Source organism: Dermacentor silvarum, chromosome 7 (genome assembly GCF_013339745.2).
Source record: "Dermacentor silvarum isolate Dsil-2018 chromosome 7, BIME_Dsil_1.4, whole genome shotgun sequence".
Taxonomy (NCBI): domain Eukaryota; kingdom Metazoa; phylum Arthropoda; class Arachnida; order Ixodida; family Ixodidae; genus Dermacentor; species Dermacentor silvarum.
The window spans coordinates 175,765,683-175,786,435 of NC_051160.1; the positions used below are offsets into that span (position 1 = coordinate 175,765,683).

General features: G+C 45.6%; 1 protein-coding gene across 1 annotated transcript in view; it reads right to left on the reverse strand.

The window, feature by feature from the left end:
• Positions 1–18,018: 18,018 nt before the first annotated feature.
• LOC119459359 (uncharacterized) overlaps positions 18,019–20,753 on the reverse strand; it is an 8,090-nt gene continuing 5,355 nt past the window's right edge. Inside the window, exon 5 of the mRNA XM_037721161.2 lies at positions 18,019–18,111. Coding sequence (XP_037577089.2) covers positions 18,019–18,111 — 93 coding nt within the window. The remainder of the gene's footprint in view (positions 18,112–20,753) is intronic.

Below are 20,753 nucleotides of genomic sequence, written 5' to 3' on the forward strand. Positions count from 1 at the left end.
CACTATCCAACACAGACGTCATTATCTGCACATGCGTAGAAATACCATCTCTTTATCTGAGAGTTGTATCGATGGCACGCTAACACACCTTTCCTTTAGCCGGGCAATACGTTCTGCTTCAACAATTTCTCGAGTGAAGCGCGATCTGCTCTTCATGATGACAGACGTGTTATGTATGTCAGGTGAACAATCCTTACATATTAAACATTGACAAGCCAGGAAACCTTGTCTTTACCTTCATGCGCGTTTTTCACATAGCTTGCATGCTCCCTAACACTTATCCTAAGATTGACGCATCTCCAAGTTTGGCCAACATGCACTTTTCAGCATCTTAGATACACCTTTCAGCATCTTAGAGGGATTTCATAGACTACACCTTCTGCACAATCAACAAAGGGTGGAGGGTGCCTATGCGTTGTGCTGCAGGCTTGCTCCTTTTTTACCTCTAGGTCGGTCATTGTGCAGAGCTTGGACAGCCTGTTAGGTGCGGTGAATACGACTTTTACGTCGTACCGCTGGGTCACCTTTTTCAGGTTGCCTGAAAGCTTGTGCACATACGGTATCACAGCTACCTTCTGCCTGCACGGTGATGCTGTATGTTCACAAGCTTTCACACAACCTGAAAAAGGTGACCCAGCGCTACGATGTAAAAGTTGTATTCACCGCACCTAACAGGCTCTCCAAGCTCTTCAAAATGACCGACCCAGAGGTAAGAAAGCAGCAAGCCTGCAGCACAACGCATAGGCACCCTCCACCCTTTGTTGATTGTGCAGAAGGTGTAGTCTACGAAATCTCTATAAGATGCGGAAAGGTGTATGTTGGCCAATCTGGGAGATGTGTCAACGTTGGGTTAAGTGTTAGGGAGCATGGAAACTATGTAAAAAACGCGCATGAAGGGAAAGACTGTCAAGGTTTCCTGGCTTGTCATTGTTTATCATGTAAGGATTGTTCACCTGACCTACATAACACGTCTGTCATTATGAAAAGAAAATCGCCCTTCACTCGAGAAATTAGTGAAGCAGAACATATTTCCCGGCTAGTGGGGGGGAAGGTGTGTTAGCATGCCATCGATACAACTCTCAGATAAAGAGATGGTCTTTCTACGCATGTGCAGCTAATGACGTTTGTGTAATGAAATATATGTGAAATTGGCTACAATAAAACCTGTTGCAAGTTCAGTGCTCTTCCTGGTCGTTTCTTTGTGTCTTCCTTGGGTGTTATTGCGCTGCAGTTCTTGTAATAATGTGCTGTGGCTTTTTTTTCTTCTTTTTGAGTCTGTTGTTTAAAAGGTCATTTTTCTTTTCAGTGTGTTAGATAAAGTCAGTCACAGGAAGGTCGCGACTATATTTTGATTTCAGCAACCCTTTATGTGACTTGACACAATTCCTTTACACATTGCAACCAAGCTAATTTTTTAAATGTATGCCTTTTTTTCTGCATGGAAAAAAATCTACATGAAACAAGGTGATAAGTACTGCTTATGCGTTTGTCCGATATTCCGACAGAAAGGTGAAAAGTAATAAATGTATGCTTTCATAAATTGTCTACCTAATCTACAAAATTTCCTAATGGGAATAAGACAAATTCATTTGTTTCCACTAGCCTATAACAGAAACAAGAAATTACCAACTTAGCTTTTAAAAGGGCCCTGAAAAGGGCCCAAGGGGGCAGTTGGTGTGCGCGTTCTCTTTTCTAGCGCAGCCATTGCCGCACATGGCTGTCGATGCAGCTAAGCACATATGCAGCCTGCGCACCTTGTTCTAGAGGTAATCTACTGCGTGTGCAAAGAGTGGGCATGCTGACATGGCGTGGTATTATGTGCATTGTCTTCCTGCTTTGCGAGCACCACTATAATGTGACAAAATCAGTGTGTGGCCATTTGGTTATCCCAATTCTGGTGTAATGGCACTACAAAAAGTGAACGAAGATGTGCACACATGACACAAGACTCAGCTCTCACCTCAAGCTTTATAATCAAGAAACAGACAATATATGATAACAAGTGGTGATATGATGCGATGTTATCTATTAAAATTTCTCGTGCAGTGCAACTAATAGATGACTGACACATTTGTCATTCTTTTTAAGTTTCAGAAGCCACAATTGCCTGGCATGTTGTCTGGTCATGATGCGTGGCTACAATGTGAGTTTTGTTGAACACAGTACTGCCGCCACATTTGTTAGTGTTTCACAATGCATGAGGGCAGGTTGTTTCACACAGGTGAGACATGCTCCCCCAATCACGCATTAATACAGCATCCTATCTGTCCAATGTAGGCACAACCTTTTGAGGACTCCAGACTGTACACAACACTTGTGGCCTAGTTTGCCGGATGCATATTATGCCGTAAGCCACAACCAACCTTCTTCATTTTTTGACTTCTGCCTTTTTTTTCACAGCACAAAACCATCCTAACAAGGGCCTGTGAAAAAATGATTTGCACAACTGAATTAGGCATGATGATAGAGTATAATGAATGAGATGAGCCAAGTAAAAAATGGTCGCAGTTGTTTCGTATGCTCTTGTGCTTTTTCATGGGCAAAAGTGCATTTGGTCCCTGTGGGCTAAATGCTTTTTTTTCTGTAGGAAGCTTGTGAACAGAGATTTTCTCTGATGTGAGAAAAAATACTGCAACCAGGAAAACAATTGATTGTTGCGTGTGGCACGATTTGAAGGAGGTGATGCACTGTGCAACAGAGGTTATGTACAGTTGGCCATGGCCATCTTGTTATGCCTATATTGTATTAACTTGAGATTGGGGGGAATCGGGTTTGGTGCCTAAAAAATTTCATCCGCACATTGCAACATACTGCAAAATATGTGGGTTCATTCTTGTGTTCCACAAAACTCGTTATAGCCTAAAATTATGGAACTTGGACATCATAACAAGCACAACGGAATGCGGACCCAAAGAGACACAGACTGGACGGGCGCTAGTCTATATCTCTTCTTCGTGTTCGCGTTCTTTCCTGCTTGTTATGATGTCCAAGTTCTGTTATCACAAACAAGCCCAAACTTCTGCATTGAACAGAAATCATGACCAGAGAGTACATAAGAAAATTAAGCTTTGGCAGATTCACAATGCAAAGGACAAATGCATCGCTCATTCTCAGTTACATTGGATGAAGAAATTGTTTTTGCATGAATGACGTCACTTCATATCACCAGGTGTTATGTGCGATTTCTGTTTTGTTATTAAAGCTAGAGTTGAGAGTAGGCACTTGTGTCCTGCTTGTCATCTTCGTTTACTTTCTGTGATGCCATTAAGCCAGAATAAATCCACGACATGAACTGCCAGTCCATATAGCTCTACATTGTATGCAGTATGGCTGCTGGTCTGACTTTGATAAGTGCGAAGTAGCACTAAAAACTTCAGAAGAGTAGAACTTTGGGCCAGTTGGCGATGCATATTAGAATACGGTGAAGTGCAATAGATGGGACAATGGGAGGTGAGACAGACGGGCGACGCTCTACTGACAACTGTGAACGTTTATTGGAAAATTTTGCTGCACCAGAACAATGCGTGCATGTGCCCAAGACACCTGAAACCAGCAACAAACAGAGCAGGCACAAAAAAATAAGGAAATACGGCAAAAATTGCTAACAACATGTGCACGATCTCTTCTTCAAACGTGATAATTGGGAAGCATGTGTACGTTGTCAACTGCGCACAACTGGCACAAGAGACAAGAGACATCAAAAATGAAACAGAAGTAGAACTAGCACGCTGTGGCTACCTGTGAATAGCGCTTCTTTGTTTAAAGTGCCACCAAAGCCACGCTAACGCACGTATCAAATCCAGAATTGAAAATAATTTTCAATGAACACTGCTTCGAAAAGCTCGCATTCTAATTTTGTTTTTCCACGGCCTACAACTTCCACATTCTTCAACTACATATAGCAACCGCAAAATTTGCAGTCCAAGGCAAGGTCCAACCTCTTCTTCTTATTTCAAACACCTGAAGTGCTGTTACAGCCTGTCGTTCAGGTACTGGCCAGTCTGTCCCAAGTAAACATGACCGCTGCTTGAAGGAATTCTGCACGACAGAAGTAGCGCATGAGACATACTGATACTCGTGTTTCAGCGTACAGTATTTCCTTACTCGACTACCCGTAACGCGTTTGCACAGTTGTGCCAACTTGCATGGTGCAGGAAACACAGGAACTACCCCATACTTCCCTGTGACTTTCATCAAGTTGTGTGAAACCTTATGCACATAAGCGTTGCCCCCTTGAAGGGGTGGACGTGTTGCTGAGGTTTCACACAACTTAAGGAAAGTAGCAGGGAAGTATGGGTGGATCTTGTGTTTTCTGTGCCATGCAAGTCGGCACAACTCTGCAAATGCGTCACGGGTAGTCAAATTAGGAAATACTGTATGATGAAACGTGAGTGTCAGTATGTTCCATGCGCTAATTCTGTCGTGTACAGGATTCGTTAAACTGTGGTCCTGTTTACTTGGGACAGACTGACCAGTGCCTGGGCGACAGGCTGCAACAGTACTTTAGGTGTTTGAAATAAGGAGAAATGGGGGATCTTGCCTTGCAGTGCAAAAGTGTGTTATTGTGGCTTTGGGGGCCCTTTAACCAAAGAAGTGTGATTCATAGGTAGCCACAGCTCAGCTAGTTATTCTATTTCTGTTTTCTTGTTTATTCCTCTTGGGCCAGTTGTGCGCAGTTGACAGCGTACACATCCTTCCCAATTACCATCACATTCAAAAGAGAATGTGAATGCGTTGTTAGCGATCTTTGCCATATTTCTTTGTTTTTTTGCGCCTGCTCTGTTTGTTGCTGGTTTCGGGGTGTCGTGGGCGCATGTCCTGCTGCAGCGAAACTTTCCAATAAACGTTCAGCTGTCAGTTGCGCTTGTCCCGTCTGTCTCGCCTCACCTAGTCCCGTCTATTGCACTTCACCATACTCTAATAGCAGTAAGAAGAGCAACCAACTCACCCGAGCAATAATCAAAGCCCATAGAATTGCCAAATTGAAGGAGAAATGTTTCAGTGTAGGACCTGTTTTGTGAACTGATAAGGAAATGGCATACTTGTTTGCAAACCAATGACCAGGTGCATTTTCCATGCACATACATTATTGTGTGTAACTGCTCCCTGCTTCTTAGGTTTTTTATGGCTTTTATCAAGCATTCCAGAATCCAGAGTAGTACTTGACTGTTTCTCTGTTGTAAAATAAATCAGTTGTCATTCAGCAAGGCGTGTCATTTTCTATAAGCCCTTACTTTGTCGTTGTACTTGGCGCTGGTCCCACCTAAATATGAATTTCCAAATAGCCTTTTTTGAGATTATAAACAGAATACTTATAATATGTATTTCATTACAAAAACTTTCTCAATTTTAGGAAGAAGTCCTGCTGACCCCAAGCATGGTGTGAAATGAAGAAATGGCACTCCACATCCATAGAGCGCTTGATTTCCCCTGTTTTATGCTTACTTGTTGGCATAGCCAGTCTGTTAGCTTAATTTTTGGTTCTTCCCTATTGAATGCCCAAGAAAGGCACCAAAACTGTCATTCATTGAAGAAAAAATTTGTGTTTGCAGACACTGCCATGCACAAAGCCCTTGACCTCATTGAATGTTTTTAAAAGAAAATGCAGCTTCTGTGTGCAGCAATAGGCTGAACAAGACGAGGGCAAACAGGAAGGTTGCGACATTAGTGTTCAAGAGTTGGCCAACAAAGAAGGTCACAAGCTGAAGCGAACATCTTTACAAGGGAACAAATGGCTTTAGCCTGAGCCATTCCCTGTTCGACCAGCCAAGTCTCCTTGTCGAAACATGTGCTCTAGCCTGAGGCATACATATCCCGTTTTACCACTCTCGATCAACGATACACCCATACAATTAGAAACTCGTGGCAAGGTCGTAAATTCACATTCGAAGGGAATGTAGTGTGCACCCTGCAAGGTAGCATGAATAGTATGTTATTTACTTGAATGAAATGCAGATTTGCTTGCCAGTTACTTTATCCCCATGTTATAATTGGAAAGCGTGAACCAGAGAGAATGATTTGAAGTTCACGCAGTTTTGTTCCTTTATGTAAGTTCACACTGTTACGGCTTCTACACTACCAGTCCTGTCTGCAACTGCATAGTAGTGTTCTGAGTATGCAGCCCAATTCAATAGAAGTAGGCTTTTTCCTCAGAAAATGTGCTGCTGCTTCACAGCTTGATGCAGACAAGTATTTTATATCTGGATGGTGACTGCAATAGGATGTGCTTCTTAAATAAGAGCAATATGCTGTTTCAAGTGCAATTAAATGCAATTTCAAATGACCTCAGCTTGGGGGAGAACACGATGGGAGGCCAATGTGAGAAGGAGGATTTGATATTGTTACGTTCAATATGTTACATTACATACTGTGACAATATCTTAGAACAAGGCACTTGAACATGAGAAAGCACGACTTATTTCATCTAAAGTTGCTACTGTTGGATATGATCAGGGTAGGTACTTATTCGTGACTCCATTTGCAACATGTTACAATGCTGGCTTAATATGCCGCATTTCGATGGAGGCGAAATGCAAAAACGCCCGTGTGCTTGCGTTGTAGTGCACGTTAAAGAACCCCAGGTGGTCGAAATTATTCCGGAGCCCTCCACTACGGCGTGCCTCATAATCAGAACTGGTTTTGGCACGTAAAACCCCAGAAAGAAGAAGAAGTTAATATTTTGCACTGGGTAGATGAAAAAGCCACTGCTTGCACAATATTCAACTAAACAAGGTAGCCATGCTGAAGTGTCTATGCAGAACACAACTCATGCACTATTAGAAAATAAATACACAGGGTGATCGTTTCTAAGTTTTATGGAATTTTAAAAAATTGCCTGTGGCAGACAGCATACTTCTTGTCCTTGAGCTGGACTATTTGAAGAGGCGGATTACTAGCACAAGAAATCGAAACACATATTCAATTAGTTAACGAAAATTTCAGTAATTAACTTCTTAACTGATTAGTTTACAACACATATTGCAATGAACAAATGGTAGCCAGAGAGCTTGCAAGACATATCTACTTGAAATGGATTTCCAGGATGACACCAGTTTCGAGATATTATTTCCAAAGTGTGGGACGAAATACATGGGCGTTATAGTTACTTTTGTGCGTCAATGCAGAAGATTGCATTTTGTTAAAAATGTAAGTTGATCAACAGTGCATTTTTAGGGCAAGTTTGATGGCGTATATCTCCAAACTGGCGTCATTCTGGAAATTCATTCCAAGTGGATATGCCTTGCAAACTCACCGGCTGCATTTCGTAAATTGCAATATGTGTCATAAAGTATTTAATTCAAAAGATAATTAGTGGATTTTTGTTAATTAGCTGAATATGTGCTACGATTTGTCGTGAAAGTAATGTCCGCATCTCTGACTAATACAGCTAAGGACTAGAATTATGATATCTGCAACAGGTTATTTTTAACAATTGTGTAAAACTTAAAAATGATTGACCTGTATATAGGGGACCCTGTTTGGAACTTTCACAAATCTAGTCATAAACAAAAAGACCAAGGATCAAATCCCGGCCATGGCGGCCACATTTCGATGGGAGCGAAATACAAGAACACCTGTGTACTTATATTTAAACATACATTAAAGAATCCCAGGTGGCCCAACTTAATCTAGAGTCCCTTCCAACGACGGCGTGTCTCAGAATCATATGATGGTTTTGGCTCATAAAACACTATAAATTTTTAATCTTTAGTAACCTGCTAAAAATGCAACGCAATCACTAAACGAAATTTTTAGCTCGTTTGCGTGATGAGTCCCAATTTCTTAATTTAGTACTTAGGTATTTATCATTATATGTTTTGTGCTAGTTCATGCAAAATAACACCACTGGTCAGCCTCATTCTACTGTTAATTTTGGGTGGCTTAGTCTTGCAAGCTCAATATATATATAGGCTGCAAAATTGCGGAATGTCTGCCCAAAGTAACAGTTCAAACACATGGTTCTGTATTTATAGTTCAATATTGTACGAGAGAAGATTTCTTAAATTATTGTTTCTTTCGTTTACTAATTTTATTGTGTTAGGACATGTAGAATAGTATTGACTGGCATGTATACGATGTAGTTTTTTTTTAATCCAGACAGTTTTAATGGTACAAGGAATGCTTTCGATTTGGCAGAAAGAACATATTTTATTATATTTGTTACATTTGGTGTCTAATAAATTTTGTTCTCTTTAGTGTGTGTGTGTGTGTGTCGTGTATTTTTCCTTTCAGCGAGTAGCAACTGCTCTCGAAGGCCCCTGCTGACCTCGAAGGCACTGCCGATTACTAGCATTTTCGCGAGGACGAATGCATGACAGCACAATGTTTGCAAAGAGGGGCTCTGCGATCAGGAAAAGAAAATCGACGAAGTGCAGCGACGGGTTCATTCGTCATTGGACCACGTGTGCGCGACTTCGTCAATGCCCAGGGCCGTCGATTTTGTCACGTGTGGTGAGCACGCGGCGAAATGTTTGGTGACGGGACGCCGCCGCGCTTACGCAGTGGCAGACGGAATACAGCAGGCTAAAGTGACGGACGCCGGCGATAGCTACAAGCGGCGGTAGTGCTGGCCAAACGCATGCTCGGGCGGCAGCTCCTCGGACGGCCCCGTTCCATTGAGTCTTGGTGGCCAGCATCCGACATTTTGGCCTGTGGTGATCCGTTGGATTCTGTGTAAGTGCGTGACCCATCGCCACCAAGCAATTCGCTTCGTGGTCGCCCCACGTAAACTAAAACGCCTTTAATTCCATCCATAAACTCTCTAATTAATACCAAAAGACGCCCTAAATGCCGCCTTAATGTCAGCGCAAATGCTCCCATTTGGAAATGATAAAACTCCCATTGTGGGGGGGGGGGGGGGGGCTGCAAAACCTCCCAGTCAAATGGGGGGTAAAGTGGGCATATTACGGTACGCCCGTAGTATGCCGAAGGAATGCCCACCTAAATGGGAGTTTTATCGTACGCCCATTCTATGGGAGCAAAAACATGTACAAATGGGAATGCGCTAGAGGACAAGCGAAAAGCGCCCATCTGGGTGTCTTTTTGTTTAGTGTGCTCGGTTTGCGCTCGTGCCTTTTGATGCCGTGCCGAGCACGCGCGCTCGTGCTCGGTATGGCATCCAACGACACGCAGAACAACAAAAATTTGGGGGACGCTTAAGCCTCGCCTTAAAGAGTGGAACGCGATAGCATTCAAAGATCCTTGACTGTTTGTCACACTTCCCTGCAACTGCAGCTTATGTAACCGTAAAGTTTACTGGGAAACGCTGGCGGTGAACGCTATGCACAAAGGCACCCTTTCTGGTAGAAACGCGGCCTCTTTCGTGGGCCGGCCTTCCTTTATTGTTTGCACCTTTAATATTTCAGCCTGAGAAGATTTAGCCTAAAAGGCATGCGCTGTCGGGTTTTTTTTTTCATGGCAATTGTTTGTGGGCTGTCACTCTCAAAATTCCGAGGAATAACTTTGTAAAGAATGCAAGACAATGTGTGAGAAACTGTAGTGGTAAAATATATTTGGAGGGCCTGCGTGGTTGGCGATGATTTTCTCAGCCGCGGGAGCCAATGCCGACGCCGATGGCGGATTTCCTGCAACACGAGGCCCTAAACGCTATCGCGTTAAAAAGACGCGTAGAACATTTTGCGCTCCATGTGCACGGGGGTTTGGCTCGATGTGCGTGGCAATTTCCCGCCAGTTGTGCCTTAGGACAGGTGTCAAAGCGAGTGATGGATGACCCATTATTATACCCCTCACCACCGCTGGTGGCTATTTCACAGGTGTCGTGATACTCGGCGGTGGCACGTCCCAGCAATCGTTGTGCCCCTTTCTCTCGTGACGTAGAGATCGCGCTAGCGCTGGTGTAACTTGTCAGCAGTTGCCCTTCGGACTCGCTATCGGACGGACGCTCGTTTAGCCACACCTTCCTGGATCCTGACGATACCATGCATTATGCCGCGGCTATGAGCGCTGTGGCTCATACGTTGGTCTATGACGATGGAGCGTACTTGGCGCCGCAAACGCACTATTTGGCTATCGCGCCGGGCGAGAACAAGACGCCGGTGTTCTTGCTCCTTGACGAACAGGCCAAAGGCGTTCAATACAGTTAATAATGATAATATATAAATTGACTATAGCAATATTCACAATAGTAGACCCTCCATAGTCAAAGCTTTGCTGGTTTCCATTTTCGAAGTAGTGGAAGGGCTATGATTTTTTTGTGTGGTAGGTTATTATTAACGTGCGTAATAAAGACCACGAGCGCCTGTGCGGAAGCAGTGGTATGGATGGATGCTATGAGCTTCCCCTTTGAAACGGGGTGGTGGGTTGCGCCACTAAGCTCTTGTTATTATTTTGCCTAATGTCCTACCTTTATTTTTGAGAAAACACACAACTACAAAGAATTCCAAGCATCAAACTTTTTTAACCATTATTAAAATTAAAATTAAATTATGGGGTTTTACGTGCCAAAACCAGTTCTGATTATGAGGCACGCCGTAGTGGGGGATTCCGGAAGTTTGAACCACCTGGGGTTCTTTAACGTGCACCTAAATCTAAGTACACGGGTGTTTTCGCATTTCGCCCCCATCGAAATGCGGCCGCCGTGGCCGGGATTCGATCCCACGACCTCGTGCTCAGCAGTCCAACACCATTTAACCATTATTGGGAACTCTGTTTCTGTACGTTTCGAAGCCTCGCTACTTTTCCGCCACCAAACCTCCAACCACCTCTTACTGATCTATATAGCGGACATCTTTACTTTTCCCCCTCTATACCTGAACCTAAGGGCTTCAAGGAGGCCAGAGGTGCCTAGACTGGCAGCTGGTTAGATTTCTTCACATTCAAATAAAACATGGTCCATCGTTTCGCTAGCTTCACCGCAGCAAGCCCATGCGTCTTCATCCTTGGTGTACCTCGCTTTATAACTACGCGTTCTGAGGCATCCTGATCTCGCTTCGAAAAGTAAGGAGCTTCCCTTTGAGTTATCATAAATAGTTTCTTTCCTGATTTCGTTTTTTCCCTTGAGGTAGTTAGTCATAGCGGGTTTCTTTTCCATTGCCGCCACCCGCGACCTCTCTTACATTGCGTTTAACGTTCTTTGTTTCCGTATCCTGCCATACCGGTCGCATACTTGCTGGTAAGCTTCCTAGTTCTTTTCCTCCGTTATTAAGAACGTTTCGCGCGCCGCTCGAGCTGGTAAGGTACTCCCCAATGATACTCCTCTGCTGGTAAGCTAACCAGCTAACCGCCTCTCATCATTTCTGTGACAAAACGAAACACCCTGTATCTGGAGACTGAACTGGCTCGGTGATTTTCTCCGCCCACCTTCTGTTCCGCGTCTATAGTCCGATACAAGCCAAGAGAAATGCGGCTTTTCCCTGCAAAGGACCTCCTTCCAGCCAATGGTGTCGCATTGTTTACGTGACACCATTGGGTCGACAGTACCATTGGTGCAGCAGCCCTCAGTCGCGCAAAATACAGGTACGCAGTTGACGGCAGAGTAGAAGCCGTGCCTCCTCCATTCCGCGCTGCCTTCCCGATTTCCTCCTTTCGCGTGGGAGATTGAGTCGCTAGTTCCCCTTGCGCCCGCTCGCAAGACACGCATTTGGTGCCGCAGCTAAACGTCGCCTCCCCTCCCTCCCTCCCTCCCTCCCTCCCATCACCCCACGGCCTTTCGCACGATGGAAGACATCGCGCTTGCTCTCCGCCATGCGTTCGCTCTCCGTGAAAGCGTTGGAGGGACGCGCGCTTTCACTCGCACATACGGCGCACGGCGACAATTTTATCGCCGTTGGACTTAACACGGAAGCTCACGGCGACGACGGCGACGGCAGAAATGCGCTTGGAGTGTCCATATAATTGCTGTCGCAATGAAACGAGCTTCAAACTTGGCGTAATTAATTCTTACAGCAGGAAAAAGAAGGTTATTTCGCTAGAAAAATTGAGTACAATAGTTACTGTTACTAAGGTGTTCAGTATTATTACAGTAAATGCACACATCGTGTATGATGAGCGTATATGCATTTATTTCTGTCAGTTTCTGTCACAATAATTGCCGTAGCGGAGCAATATTAGGTTTTGGCAACAGCCATCTGCAGGGGAAATCAGATGGACTGAAAGTCATAAGTCTGATGGCTTGGTTCTGAAGGCGCTGCAGATGCTCAATGTGAGTAAAGTACGCGTTGGCCCAGGATACCCAATACGAAAGTAAGCAAAGTACAAAGATTGAATAATGTGAGGTTGGAAATGACTACCTGTTTGAAGAATAATGTGGCTGCCAAATGCACTCTTTTTCACGATTAAATGAGCAAGGGCATGACATTTCAGTTCAGTATCTAATATGACGCCAAGTCATCGTGCTTCATTTGAAGCAGGTATGATGTAACCAACAATATTAACAGAAGGTTGGACGTCGACTGAAATTCTGGAAGAATGGAACACCGTGAATGTGGTTTTAGTGGGATCAATGGTACTCGGGAGGTGGGGATATTGTGGGAATACACAGCAGCTGGTTCTTTTGGCACCATAAAATAATGCTGTTTAGGTCTATGTTTAGTTTAATCTGGAGCGTGGCAAATGTGCTACTGAATGGGGAGATGGTTGTGTCATCTCAATATAGTATATGAAGAACAGTACATAAGTCATTATTGTAGAGAAAAATAAAACGGAACCTAAAATAGATCTATGGGGGACTCCTACCTTGAGATTACCTTTAACTTTAACCTTCTGAGACCGGTTACTCAAGTGGTTACGAATAAAGTTAAGATGAAGACCATATATGCCGAATGATCCAAGTTTAACAAGCAGTGCGCGATTGTCTATGGTATCAAAAGCTTTCGTGAACTCAATCAATACAGATCCCTAATTGGGCCTCTGCCAATAGCTCGCTTATTTTCTTCAGTTTGATTTGATTTTCTCTATTTGTCTTTCCACGAAAGAAAGGAGCAGTCACAAAAAGTTATTGCAATGAGTAGCTTGACTGGGTTACAGCCAGCTTAGAATGACAGCAACGGACAGTGCGTAGGACAAAAAATTATAAGAAATGAATAAGATCAAAGAAAATTAAAAACAATATATACCCAGGAATAATTATACATGTTCGTAGAAGTATGTTAAGTATTAGGAATCTGATGTAAACAGTTTTCGATACATTAAAGAAATTATGAAACAAGGCAACATAGAGAAACAGCGGGAACATTGGAAGGATTGGTGCAAATACACAGTCGAAAGAAATCAAGGAATGTTATAGGATATTTACAAGAACAAGTCACGAAATTCGTGCCATGTTATGTTTGCAATTTCAACGCCATTTTTTTGTTGTAACCGGTTCAACATTGAAGGTAGCTGGTATCGGAGCATCTGTTTACCATAGTTAGTAAGACTTCGTGCTACTTCCCATTGCTCCGGATTACGTGTGTTATATGCAACTGCATTTATCTTAAGGTTGGCTATGTTTTGCAAAGCATTGTGTTGCTTTCTTGTACATAATTTGTAGTAGCGGAAAATCCTGTATTCGTAAAGTGATTGAACCTTTACTATGTGTAATTTCGCAAACAATTCAGCTGTATGGGACAAGTAGGGCATCTTACAAGTTAGCTTAATAATTCGTTTTTGCAGTAAAAACAATTTCATAATATTAGCACTTGTGGTTGTGCCCCACAAAAGAGCACCACAGTTCAGAGTGGAAGAGAATAACGCGTTATAAAGATGTAGATTTGTGTTAACCGGAAATACTGCACAATTTCACGGCAGGAATCCAGTAGTACGTGAAAGTGTTTAACCAGGAAATCAACGGGGGAGGCGCTGCGATCGCCGAGGAGTGCAGACGTGCTCACGTCGGCTCCGTGTTCGTGAAATGATTTTACAGCATTTTCTTGCGTCTTGTTGCCTAATTTTTACACCAGTCGATCCGTGAAGCTTCCAGGACTCTATGGACACCTCATGTTCAAGTGGGACATTCTATTTTCCTGCCCTATGAACATTTTTGTGGATCGACCACGTCGCCGCGGCGCGTGCACCGGGCTCCCAGGTGCACCGGCTGCGTGCCGGCTACGTGGCGCGCACTCGCGCGAGCTTCGTATCGCCGATCGAGTTCTCTGCGCCATCAACCAGCATGGATGATCTCGAAGTGACAGCCGAGATGGGCTAGCGAACAACTCGCCTTCGCCAACGGGCGAAGCTGACTGTCGACTCTTCACCCCAAGCTGACTCCACCCAAAGCTCAAGCACTCGCTCTCACTCCAAGACCAGGCACCAGTCAAAGCGCTAGTTCTGAAGGCTGGACGCATGTCTCCGCTACCTTCCAACGGAATCAAGATTATAATTCGCCCCAAGGGAGCCCTCAACATCGCCAAAATTGGTAGTCCTACCGTGACTACAGCCGTATTCCAAGCCGAACAGCTCAGCCCAGCAGATATGCAACAAGACACCGTGTGCCCCAACAACCAAAAAACATTGTCGCGGTCAGTACGCCAAGCCCGCAGAACGCCGACCGGTACGTCTGCATAAAATCCATTCAAGTCAATAGGGTCACGCACGATGTTAACGCGTATGAGACGGCCGCCGAAGACACCACGAAGGGCATCATCCGCGGAATCCCCCTCTCCGATACCCCACAGCAAATCAACGCCAATATCGCAAATTCCCGCAACCCGCTCGCACTACCCGAAAAACGCATTGGAACGACAACCACCGTTGTCATCGCCTTCAGCGACCCCGACGTGCCATATCTGGTTCGTTATGGAGCCACCATAATCCCATGCTCATTACACCGCAAGCAAATAGAAATTTGCTACCATTGCGGCCGCCCCGGACACCGCATGGATGTCTCCCCTTTTCCCAATAACAAGATCTGCCGAGGTTGCGAAGTCCGCTACCCACCTCCCGACCACACGTGTAACCCCAAATGCTCGCTGTGCGGCGGCCCTCATCTCACGGCAGACAAATCGTGCACGGCTCGCTACAAGACACCGTACGTTATTCGCAAGCGCATCGGGGGACGCCGAGCAGCAATGCAAGTAACCCTTCAAGAAAGTGACTTGCCGCCCATGAACTGCAAGCACCGCTCCAGATCCCGGTCTCCATCACGCTCGACGCAACATTGTTCCCGGACCCCTTCAAGTTCGAGACAGTGCCGTTCCCGATCCATATCTACTTCTACGCCTCCGGCTAAGCCTCCTACTAAGAAGGTGAGCTTCACAGAAGCTCTTACGGGCGCCTCGCGAGAAGGTCGCAACACACCTTCCCCGCCGCCTACTAACACTAATGATAACGCAGAAATAGCTCACCTCAAAAAAGAAAACGCCTTTATGCGCGACCTAATTCACAAGCTCTCGCAAGAGGTTCGCGACCTCAAACAGTCGAAAACACCCGCTCCTACACCACCCGCCGAAGCGTCCCCCTCATCTAGCCATGACGCCCTCCCCCACACGGTATGGGGATATGGCTACTCTACAATGGCGGCTCAAAACCTCTGGCAAGACTCCGAGGACCTGGGCCTCACTTTCATTACAGACCCCACGTTCCCTACACTTCACTTCCCGCGACACGACCCCCGACCTCACATTTACCAAGAATGTCACCGACGCCGAATGGAGCAACACACAACATGATATCGGTAGTGACCACTTCATCATTGCCATACTTATCTCTCGGATAGCTGCAGTCACCGCCAAAACCCGAGAGTTAACCTGGGTTGACTGGGATGCATTTCGCAAGCATCGATCCGCTGACCCGCACGTGGAACGCATAGCGGACATTGATGCATGGACCCGAAATCTCCAATCTTATACCAATGCAGCTACGCACACCGTTACCACCGATGCCCCCGTCGAGCGCATGGACAGCAGACTAGCTCATCTCCTCGCGGCTAAAACATCAATCTTATCCCGCTGGAAATGGCAACGTCTCAACAGGCGCCTCCGCGCTAAAATAGTGCTCCTCAACAAGGAAATCGAAGCCCATTGCCTCACCCTCAGCCGTCAACAGTGGACTGAACTGTGTAATACTGCTGACGGAAAGATCCACTGTGCCTCTTCTTGGAAGCTTTTCAAAAACCTCCTCGATAGTCAAGCCACCCGCTCTTCCCAACAAGATCGCCTCACTAAACTTCTCTATACAGAAACGAAGAAACAGGGACGCGCCCAAGTCTTAGACTACCTCACTAACAAGTATCTCCCCGTGGGCCCAGTGCAGTCTCACGGCTCCTACACCGGGGCCCCCAACCCCCCACTGGACGAAGACTTTAGTGTCGCTGAGATCCAAGCTGCCCTACACAAATTAAACAGCCACTCTGCCCCGACGGGGTCACTAACAAAGCCCTCCGTAACCTGGATGACGCCTCCGTCACCCACCTTACAGATTACATCAATGACTGCTGGCGTAAGGGTGCGATTCCCCCAGCAACTGCAAAGGTCATCCTTATTCCCAAACCTGGCAAACCCTCTAGACTCGATCACCTTCGCCCCATCTCCCTAACCCCATGTGTGGGAAAGGTTATGGAGCATGCCTTCCTCACCCGAATTAACACCGATCTGGAAGACGCTGCAGCGTATCCTCACTCGGTGATTGGCTTCGGAGCTCACCTGTCGACCCAAGACGCCATGCTACAACTTAAGCACCATATACTTGAAGGTAGAACCCGCACTACTAAAGCAATACTCGGCCTCGACCTCGAAAAGGCCTTTGACAGCATAGCCCATTCCACCATTCTCGACCGCATCTCACGCCTTAACCTCGGTGCGCGCACTTATAATTACGCCAGAGACTTATTCTCTAATCGCACGGCCTTCCTCTCGGTGGGGGATTTCCGCTCCGATGCCCGGACTCTGGGCAGCGCGGGAACCCCCCAGGGCTCGGTTATCTCCCCAATGCTCTTTATTCTCGTCATGATCGATCGTGCCAAGGAGTTGCAGCAAGTAGACGGTGTCAACCACACCATCTACGCTGACGATATCACCACATGGGCCCATCAAGGCAGTGACCGCCAAATAGAAACGGCACTACAATTCGCCATTGAAACAGTCGAGACCTATCTCCAAGGCACGGGGCTTCACTGCTCTCCTGCGAAGTCCGAACTCCTCCTCTACAGGCCTACTCTCCGTGGCCGCCGTCCGAAACATTCCACCGCTAAACGCCAATACGAAGACATCGCGCTTCACCTCACGGATGGCAGCCCCATCCCCCTCGTCACCAATATCCGGGTGCTCGGCATGCTTATAGAGGCGAACGGAGCGAATGGCAAGGCCCTCACAAAAATCCAGGTCAATGCATTCAACACCATGAGACTTTTGAAGCGGGTCTCCAACCGCCGTGGGGGTATGGAAGAGGAGAATCTCCTCTGATTAATCGTCATTCGTAATTTGCCACACCACCTACGTTGCTGCGTTTCTAAATTGGTACAAGGCTGAACAAATCAAACTCAACATCCTCCTACGCGGTATCTATAAACAAACCCTCGGCCTCCCCGGTTACACCAGCACTGACCTCCTCCTTCAACTAGGCGTCCATAACACACTGGACGAGCTCATCGAGGCCCAACGCCGCTCTCAGCTGGAGAGACTCACACTCACAGCGACGGGCCGCCACATTGTCACCTCGCTCGGTATCACCTACCACCATCAACACGACCATAAACACCAGATCCCCTCCACCATACGAGCCTGGATTCACTCTGACCCTATCCCCAGAAACATGCACCCCGAATACAACCGCGCACGCCGAACAGCACGTGCCACGGCTCTCACCAAAGCCCTTGCTCGCAACGACTGTGTAAGTTTCGTCGACGCCGCCGAATATCCCCACGGTACCCGCTTTGCAGCCGTCACCACACCTGAAGGCTCTCTCCATCATGCTATCAGCCTAGTAACCCCACACGCGGAGGAAGCTGAAGAAGTGGCCATCGCGCTCGCCACACTAGACCCAACATGCCATACCATCGTCTCTGATTCCCGCTCCGCTGTTATAAACTACATCAACGGCCATATCTCTGACCAAGCCTTGCGCATCTTGCAACAAGCACCCCGCTCAACCAACCATCAGGGTACACTCGTCAGGTTCCCAGCTCATGTAGGCACCGTCCACCCGCACCTCCCCAACCTCAACGAGGTTACCCACTCCCTAAGGCGAGGGCTCGTTAACTGCGCGGGAGACGTAAGGCTGCCCCCACCGGTGGGGATTGCCTGACACGCTACAATGATGTAGTGAAATCCTTCTACTTAGAGCGTAGGACTTTCCCCGGCCCGCACAGCAAGCTATCCCGAGCGCCTGCTACAAACCAACACTTACCCCTCGTTACAACTTTACAACAAGATCTACCCAGACATTTACCCCAATCCCACGTGACATATCTGCAAGACACAGCCTGCCACACTTACACACATGCTTTGGGACTGTACACAGCAATACCCCGACACTAACCCCACGACCCTCTCGTCGAGATGGCACGCTGACATGCGTATCTCCAACCTCGACGACCAACTCTGGGCGACCCAGCAAGCCTGCGAGGCGGCGAAGAGGCAACACCTCGACGTCCCGACGTGGGAGGCATAGGCCTAGCCACCACCTCTTGCTGGTTTTAATAAAGTTTATTCAGTCAGTCAGGAAATAAACGTGTGCATCCCATGACATGGTGGCAGAAAAATAGACGCCTAAAGTTTTGAAGGACTGAAGGCATTCAAGCAGTTTACCATTAATAAATAGCGGATGCATGGGGCACACCTTATGACGCGGAACAAAGCTTTCGTTTTGGCGACATTTAAACCCAGGTGGTTTCGTAGGGACCATTCCTGAATTAATTCAAAAGCAATGTCTGCATTAATTACTAAATCAACAGCGGAACGACCAGAGAAGAACATGCTCGTGTCGTGAGGTCGTTGATGTATAAAATAAATAAAAATGAGCCCAGGATGCTTCCTTGAGGTACACCTAAATTAATCTGTCTTAAGGAAGATGCGTGCCCGTTAATTTCCACATATTGTGAGCGGTGTCGTAGGTACGATGATATTAAGGAGTGTGCGTTACCCCTAATACCATAGTGATTAAGCTTCTGGAGTAGAATGTGATGATTAGTTAACATGAAAAGTGCCAGTTCTGAAGAATATCCTTGACAAAATACGAATTGTCAAGGGGACAAAAGGGCATATTTACAAGTAAAGCAATGAACGAATGTGTAATAGCGTTTCAATCACTTTACGAAAGAAAGGAACAGTACAAATAGCCTATAATTTTCTGTCCAAGTAAGGTCACCTTCTTTAAAGACAGGAAGAATTCTGCCAGCCTTAAGACAGCTCGGAAAACACCACACAGAAAACAATTTGTTATTGAATAAAACCAAGACGGACGATATTTCCTTCGAAATTAACTTCATTTTAAAACTATCGACATGGTCTGAACCTACACTTATACTCTTCAATGACGTGATTAATTGATAAACATCTTCTGCAGTTGTCGGATGGAATAAATGGCATGACTACACTAAGGTATGTCAGGTAAAGCGCGTGTCAATTGCGTATCATGCGGAAAAATTATTTTTTTTTATTTTCACAATACAGCGGACACCCGTCCAAGCATGAGCGGGCTGCATGAGCAAATACAACAAAAAGCTAACATACAAAAATATGCCACTGAATGCGTCTGAAATTTCAACAGGATCAGTCATCTTGCTTTATTTTGTTCTGGTTCTAAATGATCATTTTTGTTCAGAAATTATTTACCAGTAATCCAGAACACCTCGCGTTGTTTGAGTTTTTGTATAATGAGATCCTGGTAGTAATTGCGTTTAAGACGCCTTGATAAAAAAGACAACGTTGTAGAATATTTCGTAAACCGGGATTTTAGTGCAAGGTTAATAAGCTGCGATTTTACTGCCTTATAGTGGTTATTGTCTTTATCAATATGCTTTAGTATTAAGATACTATTCCATGTATTGCTAGGTGAACGAAAGCACTTCGTCACTGTAGTGTATGTGCCATATGTCTTTATACTGAAAGCTAATGTTTTTGAGAAAGAGGCGGAAGCCTTTTCTGAATAATCCTCACGAATCATCGATGTCCAGTCCACAGCAGAAATTAGATGTCTACACACACATGACTGAGTCAAACCGCCACCATGTCAAATTACTACTACTCTTAACTTTTGTAGAGCCCCAGCTAAGAAAAATTGAATGGTGGTCTGAAATGCTCTAATCTATTACTCATGTAACTTTATCAGATAAAATGCTTGATATAACATGATCTGTTAATGTGCTTCAGCATATTAAATAATTTGTAGTTGGAAAGGCAATGTGAGAAGAAAAACCAAAGCTGTATAAGCAGTGCATGTAATATAGACTAGATGGTATATTAGGATCAAGGATGTTAATATTGTCACATAGTAGTGACGGTGAAGAAAACAGTACTAAAACTGTGAATGCCGAAGCTGATTCTTTATTGGGCGATCCTGTGCCCAGCAAGGAAAGTAACTCACTTTACAAGAGCGGCGAGCACAATCGTCGGTCGTCGATAAAACTGGTCAGCGACGAAACGCGTCGGCTTTTATACGTGAGTCATTAAAGGTTCCAGAGTAATCCCTGGTGCCCGCGTGTCTTCCAGAAATACTAGGTAATTCGTGTCGCTCATACGATCAGATTACATAAGCGTCGGTGACCACCACAGACAACGGATAGAAGCATCGATAACGTTAGAGAAACATCAAGATACATGCAGGCGTGTCCTGCGCCGAGCGATAGCGTTTAACATTTGTTACCCGGTGAAAAGTGGTCT